At 32.7% G+C, this 27,188-nt stretch overlaps 1 protein-coding gene and 1 non-coding gene across 2 annotated transcripts; one reads left to right on the forward strand and one right to left on the reverse strand.

The window, feature by feature from the left end:
- Window positions 1-1,014: 1,014 nt before the first annotated feature.
- Window positions 1,015-27,136, reverse strand: LOC113388026 (collagen alpha-1(IV) chain). Its single transcript, XM_026625436.1, has 33 exons — window positions 27,064-27,136; window positions 22,518-22,560; window positions 15,941-16,172; window positions 14,966-15,054; window positions 14,023-14,167; window positions 13,851-13,948; window positions 13,648-13,771; window positions 12,553-12,650; window positions 12,330-12,477; window positions 10,755-10,897; window positions 10,447-10,684; window positions 10,147-10,376; window positions 9,067-9,217; window positions 8,886-8,993; window positions 8,702-8,826; window positions 8,412-8,629; window positions 8,146-8,342; window positions 7,898-8,068; window positions 7,573-7,830; window positions 7,218-7,487; window positions 6,884-7,135; window positions 6,635-6,820; window positions 6,400-6,560; window positions 5,888-6,334; window positions 5,757-5,805; window positions 5,516-5,668; window positions 5,260-5,403; window positions 4,857-5,197; window positions 4,689-4,785; window positions 4,450-4,612; window positions 3,032-3,146; window positions 2,680-2,968; window positions 1,015-1,147 (listed from the first exon to the last, which is right to left on the reverse strand). The coding sequence occupies exons 1-32, from the start codon at window positions 27,081-27,083 to the stop codon at window positions 2,714-2,716; spliced, it is 5,469 nt and encodes a 1,822-aa protein (XP_026481221.1). The 5' UTR covers window positions 27,084-27,136; the 3' UTR covers window positions 1,015-1,147; window positions 2,680-2,713.
- Trnae-cuc lies at window positions 20,841-20,912 on the forward strand. Its single transcript has one exon. It is a non-coding gene; the product is annotated as a tRNA-Glu (tRNA).
- Window positions 27,137-27,188: the final 52 nt, after the last annotated feature.

Raw genomic sequence — 27,188 nt, forward strand, 5'->3', positions numbered from 1 at the left:
ACTCCTAACACTTATTTTTTATTTTCTAGACCAATTTCCTTCACATTATTTTTATACAATGTGGAATTGAAACGCACATACAATCCTAAATTTTCACATTATCACAAGCCTCTATTTTTATAATTGTCATTTCAGTAAATCAATCATTTCATTTGCAGGGTCAGCTAGTATCATATATATAAAAAGAGGTTGTCCACTTCTAATACATTTTTTAAATTTTTTGGATTAACTTTCTTAACTGTATTTTTGTACAATATTGGAATTGAAAAATACATACAACCCTAAATTTTCACTCTCTTACCACAAACCCTATTTTTATAATTGTCATTTAAGTAATTATATTTGCCGGGTCAGCTAGTATATATAACAAGGGTTTGTCTGCGCACTTCTATCACTTTTTTGAAATTTTTGGAATTGGAAAACACCTACAACTCTAAATTTACACCCTTCTAGCATAAAACCCTATTTTGTAAACGCCATACCAGTAATTCAATAATTTTCTATACATTTGCCGGGTCAGCTAGTATATTTATATTATTTTTAAATAATACAAAATATTTTACATATAACAGTTTTGTTTATTTTGAAAATAAAATACATAATTTCTTTATATATTTCATATTAGCGATGTCTAGAATTTAATTCTTTTTCATTTGTTTATAATTATTTATTTATTTATACAAACTAATTCTCATTTATAAAATTTTACTATAAAAGAAAATGTCCAAATTTTACAATTTAATAGAAAAAATATACTTAACTCATATAATTTGTATATTATATACAATTGTTAAAAATTATATACATATATAAATAAATATTATATACATATATAATTTTTTCCTACTAAGGCAGTGAATGTTTTTTTGCAATTGAATTTAATTTTTGTACAATTTTTTTATAAAAAATCTTAAAAATTATTATTGTGATTTTTTTACAATGTGATACATAAAAAAATAGAATCGAGTTGTGATATAGTTTTTAATTTTGTTAAAATTTAGATTTCTGAAGCTCGTTTTGTGGTTTTATATAAAGTTTTACATCACATTATTTTTGGGTTTGGGTTTCTTCTATATATTTATGTATATATTAATTTTATTTTTTTGGCTCCAACTTTTTGTGCTTCTTTGTGTTTGTGTTTCTTAATCTGAAAAAAAAACAAACATAATATTAATATTTTTTTCATACTTTTATTTATTTATTCCCAGGGGCGTAGCGTGCCTTGGCGGGGCCCCGTATCAAAGTTTGTTTGGGGGCCCCTCAAGAAGAAACTTTTTTTACAAAATATAAAAATACATAAAATTAAATAAATATTTATTTATCATTCTAATTGTTTATCTATCTAATTTTCTCTAATTTTCTGATTTTTCACAAATGATTCCAGATATATATTCACTCTTCTTGCCTTTTTTTGAAAATCTGAATTATTTAGTGAAGATTTATAAAGTTTCTGCCCCTAGAAACATACAGGTCTGGTAGACATTTCCGTCCTAAAGTTTTCAAGTAATTTTTAATTGATTTTGATTTTAATTTTTTTTAGCAGTTGCGATTGTAACTGGACGGGCCAAGAATAAAATGCATACTGTTATTTCGTTGAGAAAACTGGATGCAAGCCCATTGCATCCATCATTGTACCTTAATGAAATAAATTTCTTAGATTTCTGTATTCAAACCTATTTCTAAGGCTATTTTTTGGTCATGATCATAAGAGATATTTTTACATTATTTTTTTATAGTAATTCAGTCGACAGTTTTTCGGAAACGTTTATGAATTCTCGATTTAAAAAAAAAACAAATGTTACTATTTACGCCGCAAAGGTTTTGAAATCTTTGTTTGGTTTGTGCAATTAATATATCCAAACAGCAATAGTATACATTAAAAAAAGATTTCAGGTCTAAAATTCATTCATCTTGGGAGGAATAACTCATCCTAATAACATTTGATAACTCATCATAATAACGCTTCATTATCTTTTTGTCTCTTGTTCTTTAAAATAGTTATTGCAAACCATCTTTTTGCAAATTATTTGGACTTCTTTAGCAAACTAATTCAATTATTTTTCATATCTTAATTCGCACAGTCTATTCAAAAAATTACTTAATAAAATACTATTTTTTGTAAGTCATTACTGGCATGTTGTAAAGTTTCAGAAATGAAATTAATAATTAGAAACTGCAAAGTAAAAAATCTGAAAATGATTTAATTGATTATATTTATCAAAATCTAACCATTAAGCTTACGCGTCGTGCAAAAAAATTAAGTATTAACAAAAACAAATATAAAAATGTTATAAATATAACTATAAAAATTCCAAACTCCAATTTTCGATGAAGAATGCATAAATTGGATTAGTTTTATAGATTTGAGGACAAGAATATTAACTTATCGGATGTTCAAAAGTTTACTAATTGAAGCTTTACTCATTGAATTGATTGCTAGAGATTGCAGAAATATTGTAGTAGAAATAAATTCTTTTAAAGCGTTAGCTTACAAGTTAAGTTCAATTTCACTCGATAACAAAAGGAAATGCAAACTACGTTAAAATTATTCAATTTGCTGGAAAATTTTTTGTTGCCTCCGGCTTGCGCTCGTAGGGGGGGCCCCCCTGGCTCGGGGGCCGCGTATTTTTGATACGGCTAATACGGCGGTAGTTACGCCCCTGTTTATTCCTCACTTACCATATATTACTCGATACCTCTATATCCTCCCCTACTAGTGCCTAATACAGACTTGGCACCTGGACACCCTCGTCCTCAGTGTTCCTGCTTTTAGCGTTTCTTTCTGTGGTGCCCTGAATTGGGCAGCCTCTTCGATGGTTGCCATCCAGAAACTGAGGGCATTTGCGTAGAAGTGACAAGAACCACGAGCACCAGCACACTCGACGAATGGTGTCGCTCTGAAGTCTTGCAAACAAGAACCTGGCGAGGACAAGGCTTGTCCACCACCGCCGGCTCCAGCACCGGTGTGCTAAAAAAAACAGGATATAAATACCCAGTTTCCAGAAGCTTATGAGTCAGTATTATTACTTACCATGACGAAACTGAAACCGATCCACAATCCCCTCCATCCTCTTGGACAGTCAGGAACTGCTTCTGATTGACTGTGTACAGCTACTACATCAGCTGGTGCTTCGCAAACTGTACATCTGTTAAATTCGAGAAGAAGTAAATATCTTGTAAATACGCAAAGGGTATGGGCGTGTTTCCATACAGAATTGGCCCTACCATGGTATTTAAATAATTTTATAGATAGACAGATGCCATTTTATATATAGTTTTGAGAAAATTCGAAATACCAAATTTCATATCCGTAGCTCATTATTTGGTCGAGATATCAGTGAAAACATGTGAAAGTGGCCTCTTTTTTCAAACTCACTCTTTTTCGGAAATATGAGAGATATCGAAAAACTGTTAACGTCATTCTAATTGTACTGATCTTGTCTATGTTGTTCATAACAAATAATGTGAAAAAATTATTTGTTAGTGCGTGAAAAGGTGAAAATGATTTTTCATTTTCCATTTTCTACCAGTGCGGCTATTTTGACTACTTTTATATTAGCATCATTCGAAAACCTATACAATTTTCTTCTATTTTTCAAAAATTCATTTATATTTAAGTGGAACTTTGGGAGAAAAGTTGGAAAAACTTAAGCTAGTACGCGCGCTGCCGGTACAAGAACACCCATATTAAGTCGCTTTGCAAGAGCGACGAGCAAGCATAAGGCTCGTCGTTTTCGAGCGCCTCGACAAATTATGTATATAAGCATGGAAATATTTATTAAAAACCAAAATTTATTTATATCTTGTATATAAGTATATTCATTAGTCATAAAAAATCCAACGCACCGAATAAAACAATAATTATTGTTATTGATTATTTTCATTCGCCGTGTAAGTTCTGACTAATATATTTCAATATATGAAAAACTTAAGATTTCATTATTTTTCATATATTAAAAGTATATTGAAAAATATATCTCTGTGAACAATTTGTTTACATATAGAATTTCACAGATTATAATTATTGTGGTTTTCCATGGAGAATAGGTAAAATAGCAATTATTATTTTTTGAATCGATATTAGTTTTGCAAAAAATATATTTTCTTTTCTGTGCACTATTTATAACTTGACTGAAATTGCAATAATTTTACATTTTAGTGACAATTTTATCATGATGTCGAAAAATTGCAAGTATTACAATAAATATTTACATAGAAAGGGAATTAAATTGAGTAAACTGTGGATGATGCAGAATTGTATAGTAGTTACATAGAAAAAATAATTATAATTGTTTTTACTATCGCTGAAAAAGTAATAGTTGTCATTTGGATAGCCATTGTAATTATTGCAATTTGGATAGCTATTGTAAAATGGCAAATTATTTAAATACCAGGGTGGGGCCAATTCTGTATGGAAACACGCCCAGGCCCTTTGTATCTGTGCCTTACCTGCTGACGTATTCTCTGACGGCTGCACCTTCAACTGGCATCATTGGAACTGGTGCATTTGTTGCCAACCAGTAAGAACGATCATTTCTTGCAGCATATGCACAAGCGTTGCCAGAGTCGCAGTACAAGAATGGCATAGCACTGAATCTTCGGACACATGAACCTAAAAAAGGTGTCTCAGTAGAATAAATTAAGGTCTGCATATTTTTAAGGATTTGTTAAGTTCGCTAATAATTTACCTGCTTGTCCTAAATCTTGGTTGTGAGCGTGTTCGTTTCCGTCAATGTACAACAATGAGTAACCATCCCATAATTTGATATGTCCTGGTTCGCACGTCTGCACAAAAAATATTATTTAAAATGTCTTTCGAATGCAGAATGAATAGTTCATGAGTCTATTATCCTTACCGGTACTTCTGAGCTTTGTGAATGTTTGACCAGCAAAACTCCGTTAAAGTCAAGTTCCGCCCTTGCCTCGCACGGCCTTCCGGCGTCACCCTTAGCACCAGCAGCTCCAGGCAAACCAGCCAGACCAACAAGACCACGAGCTCCTTGAGGTCCAGGTGCTCCTGGTGGTCCAATTGGTCCAGGAGGTCCTTGAAGTCCACTAGGTCCTTGAGGACCACGAGCACCAATAAGACCGGCAGCTCCAACTCGACCTTCAGCACCTTTTTCTCCTGGCAAACCTGGAAGACCTGGTGCACCGCGGTCTCCTTTAGGTCCTGGTGGAGGTGTTGGGCCCATTTCACCTAAGGAAAAAAAAACTCGTTATTTGTGCTGCGTGTTAAAATTTAAAATTTATATTTATTACCTTTGTCTCCCTTTTCGCCATCACGTCCAGCAAGACCAACACGTCCAGCAAGTCCCACCAAACCTCTTTCTCCTTGAGCACCAGCAGCTCCAGGTGCTCCTGGGCGTCCGTCCAATCCACGATCTCCCTTTTGACCAGGTAATCCTAAAATGTAAATTTAAAAGCTTTGTAATAATCATTAGCAAAAAGTTGTTATAAATTATTGTATTATTAAGAAAGCCCAATGGCGTTAAATGAAAAAGATGTATACACTAACCTGGTAATCCAGGCACTCCAGCTTCACCCCTGTCTCCTTTTTCTCCAGGTGCTCCATAAAGTCCAGGTGGTCCCTGGTCTCCCTTTTCACCAGCAATACCTGGGGCTCCGTCGAAACCGCGTTCTCCTGGTTTTCCATCCAAACCGGGCAAACCTTCAAATAAAAGATAAATATATGAAAATATTTGAAACCAATTATCAAATTAAACCAAAAAATTATTTGTGGTGCATGTGTCCTTTACCTGGTAAACCTGGTGTACCTCGGTCTCCCTTTTCTCCTTGAGCGCCAACCTATTTAGAAAAAACGTACGATTATCAAACTTCTTATTCGTTCTATCATATAGATTGATTTTAATCTTAAATATTTTTTTACCAATCCGGGTGGTCCAGCCTTTCCTGGCCTGCCAGGCAATCCGTCGTAACCTCTTTCTCCCTTTTGTCCTGGAACTCCAGGTAATCCATCGCGTCCAGGTTTGCCGCTAAGTCCGGGGAGACCCTTTTCGCCCTTAACTGTTAAACCAGCTACTCCAGGAAGACCAGGTAATCCAGAATCACCCTTTTGTCCTTGAGCACCAGGAAGACCAGCAAGACCGGCCACACCTTGGAAACCTCGATCACCCTTTTCTCCTTGCAATCCTGCAAGGCCTTGATAACCTCTTTCTCCTTTTTGTCCAGGAGCTCCTTGTAATCCAGGTAGACCAGGTTCTCCTTTTTCGCCCTTGACATCGACAACAGGTCCTGGGGGTCCACGTTCTCCGAAGGGTCCGTCCTTTCCAGGAGCTCCAATGGGTCCAGTAGGTCCTGGCAAACCGCGTTCTCCCTAGGAAAGAAGTAATAATATATTTTGTATCAAAATGAACAAAAATTACTTTAAATTTAACTTACTTTAAGACCGTCCAATCCAGTAAAACCGGGTGTACCCTTATCTCCCTTTTCTCCTTGAGGTCCCATAGGTCCAGGAAGGCCGTCGTCTCCTTTGAGTCCTGCCAAACCGTCAAGTCCTGGCCTTCCAGGTTCACCAGGTGCTCCGGCAAAACCAGGCTCACCTAATGAAGAAAAATAAATCAACTTTCGAATATATCAATAATATAAAGAAGAGTTTATTAGCGCATTATATTACCTTTAAGTCCGGGATATCCAACTGGTCCTTGTTCTCCCTTAACTCCTGGAATTCCTGGCAATCCATCCATTCCTGGTCTGCCTGGATCTCCTTTAGCTCCAGGTGCTCCTGGCCTTCCAACTCCAGGTAGACCAGCATCACCCTTAGCTCCGGGTCTTCCATCCAAACCACGTCTGCCTTCAATTCCTGTCATAAAGAAAACATGTGTGTAAAATATATCTTTAAACCCTCGATAAATTTTTCATTTACCTCTGAGTCCTGGTACTCCTGGTTCTCCTTTAGCTCCCTTTTCAGATACAAGTCCTGGTTCTCCCTTAGCTCCGGGCAATCCATCGAAACCGCGGTCTCCCTTAGCTCCTGGGGCACCTGGTCTACCCGGAGGTCCTGCCAAACCGATTGGACCGACATCTCCTTTGGGACCGGTAGGACCTTGCAGACCCTTTTGACCATCTAAACCTGCAAGACCGGGGAAACCGGCGATACCCATATCTCCTTTGTCACCTGGATAAAGAAATTATATTTTTATTAAATAAAAGTGGCTGATGTCAAAATAATTTTAAAATTTATGAATTGTTTATCATACCTTTAGCTCCCTTTTCGCCATCTCTGCCGCTAAGACCAACATCACCAGGCAAACCACGAAGTCCAGCAAAACCACGAAGACCCTCTGGACCTTCTGATCCCTTGTCACCTTTCTCTCCTGGATAGCCGATAGATCCTGGCAAACCTGGTGCACCTGGTCTACCTGGTTCTCCCTTGAGACCAGCAATTCCTGGCCTACCTGGGGCTCCACTTATACCTGGAGGTCCAACTGGACCTGGCTCTCCCTTAGCTCCCATAGCACCTGGCAAACCTAAAAGGGATATATAACAGTTAATATCGTATATTTAAATTTTATCACAAAGATGTTTATCAATCGTATGTCTGTAATACGTTACCTGTAAGTCCAGCAACTCCAACTTCTCCCTTCTCTCCAGTCAACCCTGGTGGTCCGGGTTGTCCATCTCTACCTGGTGCTCCAGGCACACCTCGAAGACCTTTTTCTCCTCTAAGACCAGGTGGACCTTGTGGTCCTGGTGGTCCTACTCCTGGAATACCTGCTTCTCCTTTTTGACCTTTGGGTGCTGACTCTCCTGGCAAACCGCGTAAACCTGGGGCACCAGCGTCACCGGGGAAACCCATACTACCGGTGTCACCTAATAATCGATAATTTAATATATTTTTTCTTGTGTATGTAATCATATTATTGGTTCAAAATTATACCTTTGTCTCCTCTTGGTCCTGTTAAACCTCTAGGTCCTACTGGTCCTGGAGGTCCGGGTGGTCCTTGGGGTCCATTCAAGCCTGGGAAGCCGCGATCTCCTTTTTCTCCTGGGCGACCTTCATAACCTGGCGGACCAGGTTCACCCTTAGGGCCAGTGGGTCCTTGATTTCCTAAGTAAGAAATATAACATTTAGCAAGTTCGAATTTGAGAAATAGTTTTTAGGTTCAGCTTTTTTAGTTATAATACCTTTGAATCCAGCTGTCAAGTTTTGTGGTGGACATACACCAGGGAAACCTTTAGGTCCGTCATTTCCAGGCTCTCCTTTTCGACCCTTTTCTCCTGGATAACCAGCACGCCCAGGTTCTCCTTTAACGCTTCGTCCTGCCTCTCCTTTAGCTCCTGGGATACCTGGAACACCAGGCAATCCGTCACTTCCTGGGTAACTGTAACAAACACCGATTAAAATAATGCAACAGATTATTGAGGTATAAAATTAGTTTTCTTTAACATACCCGTCACGTCCGCGTTCTCCCTTTTGTCCTACGGGTCCTTGTAAACCTGGAAGTCCAGCTAAACCTGCTGGACCTGGATCACCTTTAGGTCCTCGTGCTCCCTTTTCACCAGTGAAACCTCGTTCTCCTTTCGGGTAAACAATCAATGAATCTGGAACAAGAGCTGCTTCTCCAGCTTGACCTTGAGGACCAGGTAATCCAGGCATACCATCAATACCCTCAATGGATAAAAAAAAACATTTTATTTTTTCATTGTATTGTATTCAGACTACGTTGAAGGTTTTACTCACAGGTGTACCGCGTTCTCCAATTCTTCCTGGTAAACCATCAGCGCCTCTTTCTCCGGGATAACCTCTCTCACCTGGTGGACCAGGTTCACCAGCGCGTCCAGGCAAACCATCCAAACCTCTGTCACCTTGAATATATAGAATTTAATTAATCATCAGTCAGGTGTGAATAATAAAATGTAAATACCTTTATCTCCTTGGAAGCCGGGTCTACAATCTTGGCAAGAGCCACCTCTGTCTCCTTTGGCACCATCAAGACCAGCCAAACCAGGGAATCCGGGCAAACCTTTGTCTCCTAAAATAGAAATGACACTTTATAATAACTTGTTGTGAAGATAACTGGGAAATTTTCAATTTTAGACACTTGCCTTTGTCTCCTTGAGGTCCTACTGGACCTGGAGGTCCAGCTAAGCCTTCTAATGAATCACCAGGTTGACCTCTAACACCAGGATAACCTCTTTCTCCTTTGTCACCCTTGGCTCCATCTCTTCCGGGCATACCGTCCATACCTTTGGGTCCCTGTAGATAAATTTAAATCAAAACTAGTGGGATGTATGGCATCGTGCCTTAAGGCAAATTGCTGGAACTTCCCGTACCATAACGAAATGTTCGAGGAATACTGAATGCTTTCAAATAGATTATTATAAATATTGTAACATTGTCTAATATTTATAATAATTATATAAACTGAATTGCAGAGTTGAAATTATTTGTTTAAAGTATATTAGAACTTTAGTCAGAATAAAAATAAAATCTGAATTATTTTCGATATACAAAAAAAACTAAAAAAAAAATGTACACAATTTTTTTTCCAAAATCAATTATTTCGTTAAGACAACCAGAAAGTTCTTTGAATCATATCGGACGCTTAGTTCTCTCAAAAACTGCCATTTTTTACATATTTAGCTCCGTATCTTCGAAATGGCTGGGCCTGCCTTTGCCAAAAACTAATAAAATAATAAATAAACTAACTAAATAAAACTGACACTTCTCCCAATCATTACTAATTGAATGTTTTTTTAGATCATTCAAATCGGATACTCCGTTCTCTCAACAAGTCGATTTCTATTTTCTGCACTCTTTGCTCCGTATCTCCGAAACGGCTAGACCTGCCTTCGACAAAAACTAATTAGCTCTTTTCTCTTTTAATAGGCTTGACAAGAGCCTGAAATAATATCTATTATTATTGATTACGGCTTGCTTATGAATAAATAAATAAATAAATAAATAAATAAATAAATAGGAATCAAATGTTTTTTGAACCATTCAAATTGGTTGATCCGTGCGCCCGAAAACGTGACTGGAAATTTGTATAACCTTCAAAGCGTCGAGAAATGTAAAAATTTTGAATTTCGATTTTCGGCCCATTACAATAACTTTCCCTACGGGAAGTTAATAATACAACTACATAATATATTTTTTGTCAATGCTTGCAACTCGATGCTTACAACAATCGATAATCCTTTCTCTCCAGCTTCGCCCTTGGGTCCAGCAGGGCCTTGAGGTCCAGTATAACCTCTTGGACCGGTTTCTCCTGGGAATCCAGCTAAACCAGGTTCACCTCTTTCACCTTTCTCGCCAGGTTCTCCTTCGGCTCCTGGTCTTCCGGGTTCTCCGGGACCACCAGTGCGACCAATCGGACCTCTAGGTCCAACCTCACCAGGGAAACCGTCAAGACCTTAGAATAAAATTAACATAATCATACAAAAAGTTTTAAAAAGTAAATGATGTTTAGATTATTGTTTTACCTTTCGGACCGGCAGGTCCAGGGAAACCTCTAGGTCCAGCAGGACCTTGAGGACCAGGTGCTCCTTGTCCACCACCTGGAGGACCTTGTGGACCTCTCAAACCAGGTGCTCCAACAGGACCGTCACGACCAGGTTCTCCTTTAGGACCAGCTCGTCCAGGCAAACCGTCCAAACCATCAGCTCCTCTATCTCCTTTGAGACCTACTGGACCAGGTAGACCAGCGGGACCATCTCTTCCCTAATAAATGATATATTTTTATATAATGAACTTTGTAGAGTTATACATATGTTTTGAAATATAAACTTACTCTAGGACCTGCAGGTCCGGGTAGACCCTTTTCACCAGCGGCTCCGTGTCTTCCAGGTGCTCCAACATCTCCCATTTCTCCTCGATCTCCTTTAGCACCATCTACACCATCGCGACCGGGTTCACCTTTTTGGCCAACTCGGGCTACAAAGTAAAAGTAAATTTTTTAACATGTATAAACTAAAAGTAGTAAAATTTGAAAACATTTTATAGAATATTTAACTTCCCGAAGGAGAAGTTTATGTTTTCATCAAAAAATCCGAATTGCTAATTTTATGTTTTCTCGACGTTTCAAGCCATTCTGAATCGAATGAGACCAAATTTGGAAAAAGTTTGTGTGTGTGTGTGTGTGTGTGTGTGTGTGTGAACAGATTTTTTGCCGTAAATCGACGTTTTCTCAAAAACAGCTGGACCGATTTCAAAAATTTAAAAGCCATTCGATGTATCTCGATGAGGACTTGCGTTTCTAAGTTTTGTGCGACGATCGGCGGAGCTGTTTCTTTGTAAATCGCAGAAAAGTGAAAAATTTTTCGTCCACGTTTTAGCCCGCAATTCTGAATCGATTTTGAAAATTCAAAAGCTGTTCGAAACATATTGGTTGGGAATCCACCTGATTAGTTTTTGGTAAAGATCGGCCGGGCCGTTTTCTTGTAATAAGGTGTTAAAAAAATTTTTTTAGACGATTTACATGCATTTTTTTGACGGTAGATACCATAGTCTTATAGTTCATAATATTATATTACGGTCCTACGACAAATCGTTTAATTTTTAAAAATCGTCGAAGTTTGCAAAAATTAGTGTCGTTTTTTTTTTGCATTTGTCAAAATTATAATATTCATCGACGTTTGCTCGAAAACGCCTGAACCGATTTCAAAAATTTAAAAGTCAATCGATGTATTTTGATGTGGATTATTTTCTCTCAGTTTTGTACAGCGATCGGCCGAGACATTTCTTGGTAATTTAGAAAAAAGTGTTAAACTTTTTGTCCTCATTTAAGCTCATACTACCGAATCGAGTTTCAAAAATGAAAAACTGTTCGAAAGATATCATTTGGGAATGATAATGATTAGTTTCAGTTGAAAATCTATCGAGCCCTTTTTTTGTAATTAACTGTTGAAAAAAAAATTTAAGTCTATTTTTATGGAACATTTTTTTGGCGATACATATCCTGGTTTTATGGAACTTACTGAAATATTACGGCCTTACGACAAGTAGTTTAATTTTAAAAATTCATTGAAGTTTGAGAAAATGAAAAGTTTTTTTTGATGTTTGTTAAAATTAAAATTAGACGATTTTCTTGGTATAACGATAGAGTACTTGGTTTTAATGAACATAGTAAACCATTAAAGTCCTATAAAAACTGGTGGTTTTTGAAAATTTGCTATTATAAAATATTCCGGGTCAAAGTGTTCGTTCGTTTTTAATCATATGTAATAAATCCACTCGGAATACTTCTAATCACTCATAAATTAATTTAGTTTTTATTGATTAAGTCGATTATTTACACATATCGGGAAGTTCATGTAACTTGCCTCAAGGCAAAATGCCAATACCAACTAGTTATAATTCAACTTACGAATGTTGATAGTTTCATTATTGTATTTCCAGCACTCTGTTATTCCCTCTCCTGGGTCACCTTTTTCTCCTTTCTCACCATCGGCACCGATAAAGTTGATACCCATTTCTCCTTTTTGTCCTTTCAAACCTTCAGGTCCGGGACGACCCTAAAATAACAACAACAAATAAATTTAATAACACTTTATTTACTTTAGTCCAAATATTATTCAGTCTAATCTTACTTGTGGTCCTAGATCTCCTTTTGGTCCCATTGGGCCATCTCTTCCGGGGGGTCCTTGAGGTCCTGGAGGTCCGGTAACACCATCGATACCAGGTTCACCTGTAAAAAATAAAATATTGTAAATGAAAGAATACAGATACTAATTAGGGTTTATACAAAAACCGACATTTCAGAAAACCGGTTTTCGAATTTTAATTTTACTAAAAAAAAACGGTTTTAACTCGAATATTCTGTAATTTATCCGCAAATATGGTATGATTTAGAACAGTATTTGACTGAATTTATTTATTGATCAATTTTATAGATAGTAAACAAAATTATTTTAATTTTAATTAGTAGAACTAAAAATAATAGTTTATCTTGATTAAATAATTTTGAAAATAATTATTCGTTATTCATGCATCATTTTCACATATAAGAATGAAAATATTTTTATGATAGTGAAAAAAAATAGATGTTGATATATACTTGTTAATATCAATTTTAATTTTAAAAATAATTAAACTAAACTCGGGTATTGTCTGTTCCGAGCAATTTTAATTAATTAATTTTAAACATTCTAATTGTTTTTTGTTTAATAAAATATGATTTATAAAAACTGAGAACGTCTATCGAATTTCTACATAGACGTGTCTCCTTTGTTTACTCACTAAATTTTCTGAAATAGAAAATACTCTCATACTTGCGACCAAATTATGCTCAATTGTTTTCAAAGCCTGATATAATAATTCTAATTGTAAGTTTTTTGTTCTTTAATTTGTGGCTTCTAGGGTTTAAAACTCTTTTTTTTTTAAGTTTGAGTAGAGGAAGTTACTTCTTCAAGAAGAAGTCACACTGATTTAAATTAATATATACACTGGTATAAAAATCTAAATTAATATATACAAAACCTTTCTGGAAACCATTGCAGACTGATAAGATATGAAATGCTATTGAACCGATATGATTTCGAGAATCAAAACGCTTTTCCATTTATTCAGTGTTGACTATTTTCACTAAAAAACCGGTTTTCGAACTCCATAATTTTCGCCAAAAAAACGGTTTTTGAAAACAGACAAACCCTAATACTAATGTGGTAATAGTTAATGGGCGTTACCTTTGACACCAGTTGGCAATTGTCCAACGTAAGCCGGTTCTCCTTTGTCACCTTTGAAACCCATTGGTCCAGGAATACCTCTTGGACCAGGTGATCCACCCAAACCAGGTTGACCAGGTGATCCCTGAAAAAAAACATTGATCATTATTATAGTCTACCATATCTTGTCACAAGCCCGCTGACATATTTTTGATTCTACTTACATCAGTTCCATTGCAACCGTCAACTCCACTAATACCAGGTGCACCAGGTGGTCCTTGAACGCCAGGAACGCCATTGATACCAGGAAAACCAGGCAAACCTATAATAGAAAGCAAACATTGTTAAATGATCAATAGAGTTTTGAAAGGTATAATTATATTTTTTATCTTTTACCTTGTTTTCCTGGGTCACCCTTAAGGCCTCTCAATCCTGGTGGTCCTGGATCGCCTTTGTCGCCTTTGGGACCAACGAGACCTTCCATACCTGGAAAACCACGTTGACCTTTTGGTCCTTGTAGACCAGCTACACCAGGGAAACCCTGAAAATGGTAATTAAATATTAAGGATAGATTTTATCTGGACAATTTGAATAATTAATAATTGAGAATTGGATAAGAATTTGTTGACATTGTTTACTGGTATCTTTTTGTGATAATTACCAAATTGAAGTCATCATTAATTCTTAAGGGGCACAACTAGTGTAACCGCCTAAAAAAAGATGATTTTTAGGAATTTATATTAAAAAACTACTTTATCAATCATTTCAATATATTTACACATGTTTTAAGAGTACATAGTGAAATTTTTGAAGAAAAAAATTAAATACTTTTTAAGTTATCGTCGATCTCCAACGGTGCGACAAAAAAAGGGCCTTCATTGCTGCAGTGATTCCGGCCTTTTACGTGGACGAAATTTTTAAAAAAAATTCTCGTTATACTAGATAATATTGTCTGTAAAATGATCTACGATAAAGAAAAAAATCAAAAATAGGCAAAATGACGACGTTTTTTAAAAAAAAGTCGAATTTTACCCAAAATTTTGGTCGTTTTTGGACTGTCGATAGTTCATTTTACGGAGAACTGTATATAGAACATGTGAAAAAAAATGATAGTGATCGGATCATTTGTTTTTGAGTAATCGCTGCAGCAAATTTGGAAAATGCTGTTTCGAAGATTAAATGATCATTATATGTACTATATATTATATATATATACTCTTTAAATAGCTGTGACTCAAAAACTATTTAAGATATCAATTTAAAATTTTGGTATGTTATTTTTAAAGGTATAACCTATCAAAATATGGAAAAATTGAAAATTCGATTTTTTGAAAATTACCCGAGATCCTTTTTCCGCAAAACATTTAGGGATGCAGCAACCTGATCCCGTACAATTCCTTTTAGCATCAGCATATGTACCACTTTGTCCTGAAATGAAAATTATTAATTATTTAACTCTTACTTGAATACTAGCAAACCCGACGAACTCCGTTTCGCCACCAGATGGTTTCGTGAGAAAGATGAAGAAATTTTTTGTTTGTTTTATATTTGAAAAGGAAAAATTTGATTTTATTGCACAACAGTAATGAATTTATTTCGATTACAAAAATGAAGTGTTTTTTAGTTGATCTTCTCTAAGTAAATGAAAGTGAATCCGCAAATTATCCGTTTTATTGAAGTGCTCTTTGGTAAACCACATTTTTTGTTTTTTGGTCTGACGATAACACAAACAAAGCGGATGGTTTTCCAACTCGTGATCAGGCAACGTATAACTGCCAATGTGAAAAACAATGAATTTATAAATAATCTATTTGAAATTAATCCCGCAAACACTAAGCGATTGGCCTTGCGACTTGTCATTGCGAACTGGAAATTGCAATCGTTTGAAGTCAAACGGAAGACCAGTCGGAATCATTGGTATGTCACCAAATCGCCAGCAATTTTTGATCGAATGGTGAAATTCCGTGCGTGTACATCATTATTCTTTGCGGCAAGAATTGCTCGTTGACTTAACCAAGCATGATTCTGATAATTCTCACTAATGTCATTACTCGAATTTTTAATTGCGGTGCGTGAAGTTCCAGCCATTTGCATTAGGGCACGAAGCCATGCACCACTAATTCTCTTAGCTATAAACCTTTCCAACAAATGCAAAATTGTCGAAATCGGTTTGTGATCGGAGCCCGAGACCTTTCCAACGAATGCAAAATTGTCGAAATCGGTTTGTGCGTTCTGGAGTTATTTCGTCAGGAAGGAAAATCCGACTTATTTTTATATATATAGAATATTATGAACTAATTGTCCTTTATCTCACCAGAAGGGTATCCAGGATATCCCTGCCTGTCCGTGTTGCTCCTTGTGTCGACGATGTCGTAACTGCTGGCGACGAAGTCTCCTCCTGCGCCTCCTCGGGAGTCCTGCGACGCCAGAAGGGCGGCCTGGGCGTCGTAGCTCGTCTGCCTCTCGTTCGCCCTTTCGGCGACGGACGGATTGTAGAGGCCGAAACGGCGGCCGCTACCGGTCGGGTTCGAACCCCATGATATTTGCTGAAAGAAAGGTAATGATTGAAATAAAATTATGGACACAAAAATGAAAAAAGCAGTAATTTGGTATATACTGCCTTCTATTTATATTCATGTGCATGTTTGAAAAAATCGGCTATTTCAATATTACAAACAGACACTACAATTTTATTTATATGTATAGATGCATTTAAAACGTACTTTATTTGGAGTATGGCTCTGTACGGATCAGAGGCATGAACTCTAAGTTAGACCAAAAATTTAACTAGTGGTGTATGGCATCGTGCCTTAAGGCAAATTGCTGGAACTTCCCGTACCGTAATGAAATATTCGAGAAATTTTAAACGTTTTCAAATATATCATTACAAATACTGTAACTTTCATTATTTTTACTATCTTGTTATATCTGAGTGAGCAAATCAAATGTAAATCATAAATCAATTTATCTCCAGAACATTAACAATTGTCATTTTATTTCGAATTCAATTTCAAAAAAATTGTTGCCTAAATTGCCTAAAAAAATTGCACAAAATTGAAAAAGTGCTCCCGTATCGTCACAGTCTAAACATATTTGCAAACAATTCTGTGCGACATTTTCACTTATACTGTGCTTAGCTTGACGACATTTTCACATTTTTCAATAGTTTTTTTCACAAAATTGGAAAAGTGCTCCAGTACATAAACAGTCTAAACGCACTTGGGCGCTTAGACTGTGCTTAGCCTGGGTAATTTTTTTAATTTCCAATCCAAAATTATAAAAATATTTTATGGAAAATAAAAAGTGATGTAATAATTTTTTATCCTCAAAAGCAATTGTTTTGTCAATACAAGCAGAAAGTTTTTTAGATCATTCAAATCGGACGCTTAGTTTACTCAAAAACTGCCATTTTTTGCACATTTAGCTCTGTATCTCCGAAATGGTTACGCCTGCCTTTGCCAAAAACTAATTACCACTTCTCCCAATCATTACTAATTGAATGTTTTTTAGATCATTCAAATCGGATGCTCCGTTTTCTCAAAAACTCGATTTCTATTTTCTGCACTCTTTGCTCTTTATCTCCGTAACTGCTGGACCTGCCTTTGCCAAAAACTAATCAACACATCTCCCTATCAATAGGAATCGAATGTTTTTTTAACCATTCAAATCGGTTGATCCGTGCGCCCGAAAACGTGGACGAAAAATTGTATCCATACATTCATACACACTCACACACACACACACATCCATTTTTGCCAAAATGTTCAGAAACCTTCAAAACGTCGAGAAATGTAAAAATTTTCAATTTCGATTTTCAGCCCATTACAATAACTTACCCTACGGGAAGTTAAAAAATGGGCTAAGCACAGTCTGAGCGCCACTCTTGTACAAATGCTTACCCAAGTGCGTTTAGACTGTTTATGTACTGGAGCACTTTTCCAATTTTGTGAAAATTATTGAAAAATGTGAAAATGCCGCCAAGCAAAGCACAGTACAAGTGAAAATGTCGCACAGAATTATTTGCAAATGCGTTTATACTGTGACTGTACGGGAGCACTTTTTCAATTTTGTGCAAATTTTGGCAACTATTTTTTTGAAATCGAATTCGAAATGAAATGACGATTGTTAATGTTCTGGAGATAAATTGAAAACGTTTAAAATTTCTCGAATATTTCATTACGGTACGGGAAGTTCCAGCAATTTGCCTTGAGGCACGATGCAATACACCACTAGTTCAATTTGGAGTGTGTTCTGTACGGATCAGAGATATGAACTCTAATCTAAACAAAGTCCGTGATTGAAATAAATTATCAAATAGCTCATTAAATAAGAGCGAGGTTCGGTAATACCAATTTGAAATTTTATAGAGTCTTGAAATTTGCTTTCTACCTCGCGTTGTGAAGTACTGCCGTCGTTCAACTTAACAAAGTGAATGCGCTCCTTATAACATGCAATTTGAAGGCTCCTGTAACTCATACAGTGCAACTGTGAGGCGCCCTTTGAGGTGAAATATTTTTGGAAGCCTCGTTTTTTTCAAAGACGAGGCTCAAATAAACAATCAACATAAAAAACCTAATAGTAAGTGGCATTTTTGCCTTAAGGCAGGTTGCTGGAACTTCCCGGCATGTGTAAATAATTTGAGAGGTTTGTTAAAATTAGACAGACCTTTCATCGACGTTTACTCAAAAACGGTTGAGTCGATTCTAAAACATTTACAAACTATTCGCATTCGTTGGTTTTTTTATACAATTGGCTGAGCCGTTTCTTTAGAATTAAAAAAAAAATGCAAAATATTTCGTCTGCGTTTTGCTCAAAAAATCTGAATCGATTTTAAAAAAACGAAAACTATTAGGGAGGAAAATATACTTTTGGAATCGTCGTGTTCATTACTTTGGGCAAAGATTGGCCAGGCCATTTTTTTGTAATTGATTGTTAGAAGAAAATTTATCGATGATTTTAATGAAAATTAGTATGGCAATAGAATAAATATTATAGTCTTGTGAAAAATGGTTCAATTATAAAACGTTTATTCAAATTGGTTCTTGTGAATATATATTTAGCACGTGTTCGTTTTTCAATAGTGTGTAATAAAAAATTTTGTTCAACATTGAATAATCCATATTAGTTTCTTACATTATGATGCTCTACAGCAGTGGCAAGGAAACCTGGGTAAATTGCCCCAAATGGGGTAAAAATGAAATATTTGGGGGTAAAAATGAAATATTTGGGGGTAAAATGTATGCATTTTAATTGATGTTTACAGCAACCCTTCAATCACTCACTAGATAATATATATAAATCCCTCATACATTAATATATTGATTTCTTATTGATTAAGTCTATTATTTACACATGACGAGAATTCCATGCAACTTGCCTGAAGGTACAATGCCATGTACCACCGGTTCTCTATTTTTAACTTCCCGTAGGGCAAGTTATAGTAATCGCAAAAAAATCGAAAATGAAAATTTTTATATATCTTTACGTTTCAAAGGTTTCTGAACATTTTGGCATACCTTAGAAAAAATGGATGTATGTGTGTGTGTGCGTGTGTGTGTATGTATGTGCGCGTGTGTGTGTATGTATGTGTGTGTGTATGTATGTGCGGATACAAATTTTCGTCGACGATTTCGGGAACACTTTTATTATTGATTGAGTCTATTATTTACACATGTCGAGAATTCCATGCAACTTTCCTGAAGGTACAATGCCATGAACCACTGGTTCTCTATTTTTTTCTTCGTGTTATTCTATCGAATATCTTTTACATGTATAAATTTTAAGTATTAAGATTGAGAAATTTAAATTTAACTGCAGATTGAGAATTTTTAAGCATTTTATCTTAACTTTTAGTAAGCAATTAGTAATATAATATAATAGATATTAGGATATCTGATTTTTCAGCAACTCTTTAATCACTCACTAGATAATTTATATAAATTCCTCATGCATTAATATATTGATTTATTATTGATTAAGTTTATTTTTTACACATGTCGAGAATTCCATGCAACTTGCCTGAAAGTACAATGCCATGCACCACTGGTTCTCTATTTTTGTTCATGTTATTCTATCGAATATCTTTTATGTGTATAAAATTTTAAGTATTAAGCTTGAGAAATTCAAATTTAACTGCAGATTGAGAATTTTAAGCATTTCATCTTAACACGCAGTAAGCATTTAGCAATATAAGAGATATTTTAGAATAATATCTCTAATATTAAAACGTATTGTTATATACGTATTGTTATATACACAAACGAGTTTAGTTTTCCTACGACGAAATTCCACGGTTTCTCAACGGCCCATTAGCTCAGTTGGTTAGAGCGTCGTGCTAATAACGCGAAGGTCGCGGGTTCGATCCCCCCATGGGCCAATAATATTTTTTTCATTTTTTTGTATACAATGCATAATATTATTATTTATTGTAGAAACTATATTTTTAATAAAGTGTCTCTAATCGATTTGACTAACTTATAACAAATCTAAACAAAAAATATAATATTAACTTATGAGTGAAATTAATTTTGTTAATTATGTCTACTAACAAAAATTTGTTAAGCAGTAATAATTGTTTATATTAGATTTTTGAAAATATTGAAAGTACTTCTTTAATCACATTTTAAAGCCATTTTTATATGATTTTGTACATTATGCGTTTCTATTACATAGGTTTTTCAAATTTGTTATAAAAAGTATTCGAAAACGATGCTATAAACTCATTATCATTATTATAACTGTTGTATCTAAATCAATTAATGATCATTATTAATCAGTATATTTAATTAATAATATATTATAAGCTCTATGAATTTATAGACCTATATTGGGATAGGCTTGATTTTTTTTACTTCATATTTGCAAAAATATATGAGAAGAGAATAAAATAGGACAATTAGCTACGTTTGGATTATGTGGTTAATTTAAATAAATTAATATTATATTTCAATTGTTTATTACAATTATTATTTAATAAGAGACCAAATGAAGTCCAATTCGATACAAATTTTTCTAAATTCACTTGCACTTTTAGGTATAATTAATTTTTATCAATAATCAAATATTATTTTTTTATGGTGTAGCAGACTATTATTAAATTAATTTATTTAATAAATAATTATAAATCTTACTTAAGAATAACAAATATTATTCCAAGTATTCTACCGTGATGTCGAAATGGTTCTACAGGCCAGTTTATCGCTTTTTAGTCGTACTCCCATGTTGTCTAGTGGTTAGGATACCTGGCTCTCACCCAGGAGGCCGGGGTTCGATTCCCCGCATGGGAAAATATTTTTTTCCGAAATTTTGCAAAATTTAATTTTATTTGGCGATTTATTCAAGGGGGTATTCTACTGTAGAATTTTGAAAAAATCGAAAAAATTTTTTTTTCATATTTTCAAAGTTTAGTTATTCAAAAATATGTCATTAAAAGGATTTTTCAAAATTATTATTATTTCCTGAGTTATAGCCGTTTTAGTGACGTGGCCTCGGTTCGGGTCCGAGCGAGTCTCAAAACTTTGAACGCGTTTTTCTCGGAACTACTTTTTTCGAGCTGGCGGTAAGGATATCTCGAGTTCTAATTAACCGATTTACTTCAAATTTGGAGAGGATCTTCTCTATACATCGCTTTATCGCATGGACCTTTCCCAAAACTATAACTTCTCATTTAGTATTTTTTTAAAATTTGGAATTGTTAAAAAAACATGAAAAAAACTAATTTTTTTTCAAACTGCCGCCATTCGAACAAAAATTTTTTTTTCAGCTTATCCAAGGTTCATACGATAGCGACATCTATTATAATTAAGAATCCATCTATTTTTTATGTTTCTAATCACCAGGAGGGTTGGAATCATGTACGCCAGGACACCCTCTTTTTTTGGGAACCCCCACTTTGACGGCTCATAACTTTGTGAATTTTAATTATTTTTTTTTTAATATTTTTTTTATATAATAATAAAATATCAATAAACAAATGATAAAAAAATCGATAGTAAAAATATTATTTGTTTCCTTTATACAGCGCTTCAAAAACCGGGCGAAATTCATGACTCTACAGTAGAATACCCCCTTAAACAACACGTCGATAATTATTCTTAAATGACACGAAAAACACAGATTTTAGCATTAATTCATTCTGCAATATCCCTTTTCTGACTAAAATTAAACTTGAAATTTAAATTTATACTTTGTAGCTTATTTTTTATGATTCTTATTTATTTACATATTTTGTTAATTAAATAATTAACAATTTAATATATTGAGTTGAAGTTTAACTGTTATATCGTACATAAAAACATATGTATTAATAAATGTAAAAAATGTGTAAACGATATATAAAATATTAATTCAAAATTAAATAATAATAAAAATAATTCAGCGACTTTTAAAATTATTTCTACTACATATTTAATATTCACATAAAATAAAATTTAAATATTATAAAGTCCAGGGAACATAAATATATTTTTAAATTTATTCTGATGAGATATTTTTAACTAATACTGATAATATTCAATTAATTCTGGTATTCTTCTAATAAGTACAAATACATAAATTTAAATTATATAAAATTTTAATAAAAAACTTTTTATTGGCAATATATATTATATTTTTATAAGAATCTACTAACTAACTAACTGAAAGTTTGATAAAAAATAGGGTTTTTTTAGTTCAGAAAACTTGAATAATAATAATAATATACATTGCCAATAAAAAGTTTTTTATATAAGCATCCATTCATATTTTTGTTGATTATTTTACAAATTTTACTTATTGAAACATAACATATGGTTTGCACTGGATGAATTCTCATTAAAAAAAATTTTAGTTTATAATTATATGAAAATGATAATGATGAAATTTTATTAATAATATTAATATTTTATACATACCGCTGTCGTAGAGCTTGCTAATATGACTAGTGATGCGAATAATCTGCAAAAAAGACAAAAATTATATAAATATAATATATTTTAATTCCATTATAACTCATTATAACACATTAAAAAATAATTCTAAGTTAAAAATAAATATTATATCTGAATAACATCTATAAATGTATCACTTTACACTAATCACATAATTAAGTATGATATATTATTAAAAACATTTTTGAAATTCGCGCCTTAAGTGTTTTTAAAATTTGCGCCCTAAATGACAGTTCCTTAAAACTATATAAAATACAATATTTTTCAATGCAAATTATATGTGTAAAAATATATCTACAAGTTAAAAATAAGTATCTTATGTGTTTAAACAATCCCAATAAATTTATCATTTCAAAACTAATCACATAAATAATTATATTATATTAATAAATAAAATACTTCTAATTATAAATTTGAAATTTTGCGCCTAAAATTTTAGTTCAAATTTAATCCGCATACTCGTATGGCGCTTGGTAACACTGTCGGTGCTGTCAAAAGTTTTGTAATGGAGTCGGTTGGTGTTTGTCAAATAATTTTTAATGTGATGTGACATAAATACCGAAATAAACAACAAAATAGGAGTTACAAGCTTTCTTTTACTCATTAGCCGTAACAGGTAATAATAAATCAATAAATAACAATCAAACAATATGTAAATATGTACAAAACCTAATTGTATGACATGACATGAACAACAAGGATTTCTTTTACCTGAAGAAGAATGTAATGTCTCGTTTAATTTTTGACTATTTATTCAAAATCTCGTTTTACAACAACATGTGTTCGTAAAGTTGGACTTTGGTTGAAAAAACCTAGCGTTTTTTCTTTGTAAGACAATAGTAGGACGTCTCTTGAAATTCGAACTTGAAACCTTTACATTCTTAGAATATCATATTTAGTTACATTTTTATTCAATATTAATGGAAATAGTTATGCATGTATATATAAGAAAAATAGTAAATCTTTATATAAGGAAAATAGTATATTTATATAAGGAAAATACTATTTTGCATTATGAATGTCAAACATAACCTCAATTCCGTTGAACCGTCAATATTGCATTTAATTTTGAATTCGTTTTAAAACGTTTGTAATAAACTAGTTGTTAGTGATATTTTGCCTTAAGGCAAGTTGTATAACCAATAATAATTCCCATTATAATTTATAATTTTTTACCAAAAACTTTTCATCACCATTTCCAACTGATGTCTTTCAAAGAGTTTTGAATTTTCAAAATCGGTTCAGGACTATGTCAAGCGATTCAGTATGACTTGAAATATTGAAAAAACACAGAATTGGCAAATCTGATTTTCTGGTGGATACATAAACTACGTGACATTTCTATTCTGTCTCCAAATTTGAAAAAAAATTAGATTTTATTAGACAAAGTTTGAGTGAAATCAATATTACAATTGAATTTTAAATTTAAGGCAATAAATAAAATTAAATTTCTTTTGTAATAAACATGAAATGTTCTTCACTAATATTTTACACTTTATTGAAAAAAAACTTCAGACAAAATTACTTTCAAAATAAAGTGTGAATTTTTTTTATTATACTGTGACTTTTCATATTATTTTGTGAATTCAAATTCAAAATTTATAACTATATTCATTTCTGTTTTCAAAATCTTTTTTAACATTCCTTTATTAAGTATATTAAATTCTGTTATTTCTATTGTTATTCATATTTTATTATATTATTAATTATTTATTATAGTAGTTTTTACAAAAAGAGCTGAACTAATTTTTTATAGTATTATTATTAATTATTCATTATATATAATTATTAGCAGAAAAATCTGAACAAATTTTAAAAATTCAAGAACCATTCAAAAAGATAATGTATCTGATTGATCCTCAATTATTATTGTTTAAGTCAGTTATTTAACTTGCTTCAACTGCCACTTACACCTAGTTCATTTAATTTTTTATCCCGGCGGATATCCTTTGTAGTTTATAATAGTGGTATCAAAACTATTTCGATGATAAAATCCTAAAAAGTAGGTTAGTAGTTGCATTTTAGAAACAAAATGGCAAAAGATAAGATAAAAGTATCTAACTAGTATTTTTATTAAAAGAATAAAGGACACCGAAAATTATTTATTATTTTAAAAACGAAAGATAATAATAATTAATTTAGATACTTATATTATGAAAATTCTATACTGTATGAAGTACAGTGAGCTAAAGAGGCAACTTGGTAATTTAAATTAATGGTATTTTTTTTAAATCATAACAATTGGAAAATGTTAAATTACGTTTATATATAAAATTAGATTCTGCAGAATTTGAAGTATTTAATTTTTGTGGTCAAATCTTTGCTCTGCCATAAAGTCTTATTTATTATCGGTGCAGCAGTTTTTGAGAATTTGTTAACGAAAAGTCAAAGTTTGTTACTAATACATACTTTTTTCAAATTGGGGTCAAATGATTCAAAATGACTTGAAACGTCGAGAAAACAGAAAATTTGTAAAGCGAAAACATAAACTTGTCGTTATTTATTATGTAACTACTATGGCAGTAGTTGAGCAAAATTTTTAGAAGAAATTATGTATTCAAATTTTGCGTTCTGGAAATGCAAAGTTTTTTATGCAAAGATATTATTTTGCAAAAATTAAAATATAAGACTTTAAAATCAAAAAAAATCTTTCAGATAAATAATAAAGATAAATTTTACTCATAATAAAAAAATGTTTTTTGTAATATAATTCGAACCAAAAATTTTAATTTTAATTTAAGGAAAAATCAATGTTTTTTATACACATTAAAAATAAGTAAAAAGTTCAAAAAGAAAACAAAAATGTTTTTAAAAAACATGAAAATTTATTTTACAATATGAATTGTTATTAATTAAAATTTAAAAGTCTGCTACATGAACAATCAAAGTAGTTAATTCTACGGGGTCTTTTGCTTATAACGCGGTTGCGTATCGTTGCTTCAAGTCGTTGAAAATTTTCCAAGTGCAATTATACATGAAACATTTTATAATATTTTTGTAAGTGAAAAAAATTAAATAAACTGTTCTATCATGCTTTGTTTGAATAGGCAACAAAAATTACAAACTTCATGAAAAAGTGCAAAATATTGTTAATAAATTAATATAAAAAAAACGAAATTGAATAAAGTATAAAGTTATATTAAAAAAGTCTGAAAATTAATTAAATGTGCAATTAATATATAGATTGTGTAAAATTTACTCGAATTTCATTATAACGCGGGTTATGTTGCACTTGGAAAATTTTCACCGACTTCTAAGTCACTACATGCAACCGCGTTATAAGCGAAGCGGCTCGGTAAAATTCACTTTGAACGTTCATAAAGCTGCAGCAGCATTTAATTATGGACAATTATAATATAAAACAAATTTTGTTTTTTTTTTTTAAAATAATTGAAAATTTACAAATGAAATAGTTACAAATATTTAAAAAAATATTCACAGTGTAACTTAAGAAAAAAGATTTAAATATGCTAATTTGTAAAATTATGTATTAAGAATGTTTTAAATTCTAATAAAATGTGTTATTTAAAATATATTGTGTAAAATTAATGTGAATTTAGTGATAACGAGTTTTAGTTTGCACTTGGAAAATTTTCACTGACTTTGAAGTCACTGTACGCAACCGCGTTATAAGCGAGCTGCTCGGTAAAATTCACTTTGAACATTCATAAAGTTACAGCAGCAATTATAATATGAAACAAATTTTGAGATTTTTTTTAAATAATTGAAAATTTACAAATGAAATAGTTACAAATATTAAAAACAATATTCGCAATGTAACTTAAGAATTTTGAAAATATGAAAAATGTAAAAAAAATCACAGATTTCGAAGGCACCATACACAACCGCGTTATAAAGAGGGAAGAAATAATTTTGAACTTAATGAAGCTAAAGCAGCTTTTTAAATTTTAATAACAGACTATTATTTGATTGTGGACAATTATAATATAAAACGAATTTTGAATTTTTTTTTAAATATAATTGAAAATTTACAAATTAAATAGTTACAGATATTCATAATGTAACTTATATTAAGAAAAAAGATCAAAGTATAAAAATTTAATAAATTTTCACAAATTTTGAAAGCACCATACACAACCGCGTTATAAAGAGGGAAGAAATAACTCTGAGCGTAATGAAGCTAAAGCAGCTTTTTTAAATTTTAATAATAGACTATTATATACATATAAAATAAATTTTGATTTTTTTTTTAAATTGTGAATATTTTTATTTTATAAATTTTATTGAAAATTCGCAATCAAGAATGAAAAGTTATGTTAAATAAATAAATAAATATTTTAAATGATATACATTTTTACAAACACATTTTGCAATGATTAATATTGATTTTTACTATTGCTAAAGCATTGGAATTTTTAATTTACATTATTATTAATTAATTTTAAACTTATTTATCAAAATTTTCAAATTTTAACATTACATAACTATCCATGAAAATCAAACTTGTCCATCCTAAGTTGCATTACAAGAGAGTCCTTTATCTACTCACCGCAATTGTTGGGGCCGCATTTTCCGTGCTCTGGGGACCCCCCGCCCGCCTCTTTTTCACCAACAATCACCCAAAAATCCAACAAACGATCTTCCGACAAGCACTCGTAAACATCTAAATGGAGA

Source organism: Ctenocephalides felis, unplaced genomic scaffold (assembly GCF_003426905.1).
Source record: "Ctenocephalides felis isolate EL2017-DRISC unplaced genomic scaffold, ASM342690v1 CF-g0.4_SCAFFOLD_03572, whole genome shotgun sequence".
Taxonomy (NCBI): Eukaryota; Metazoa; Arthropoda; class Insecta; order Siphonaptera; family Pulicidae; genus Ctenocephalides; species Ctenocephalides felis.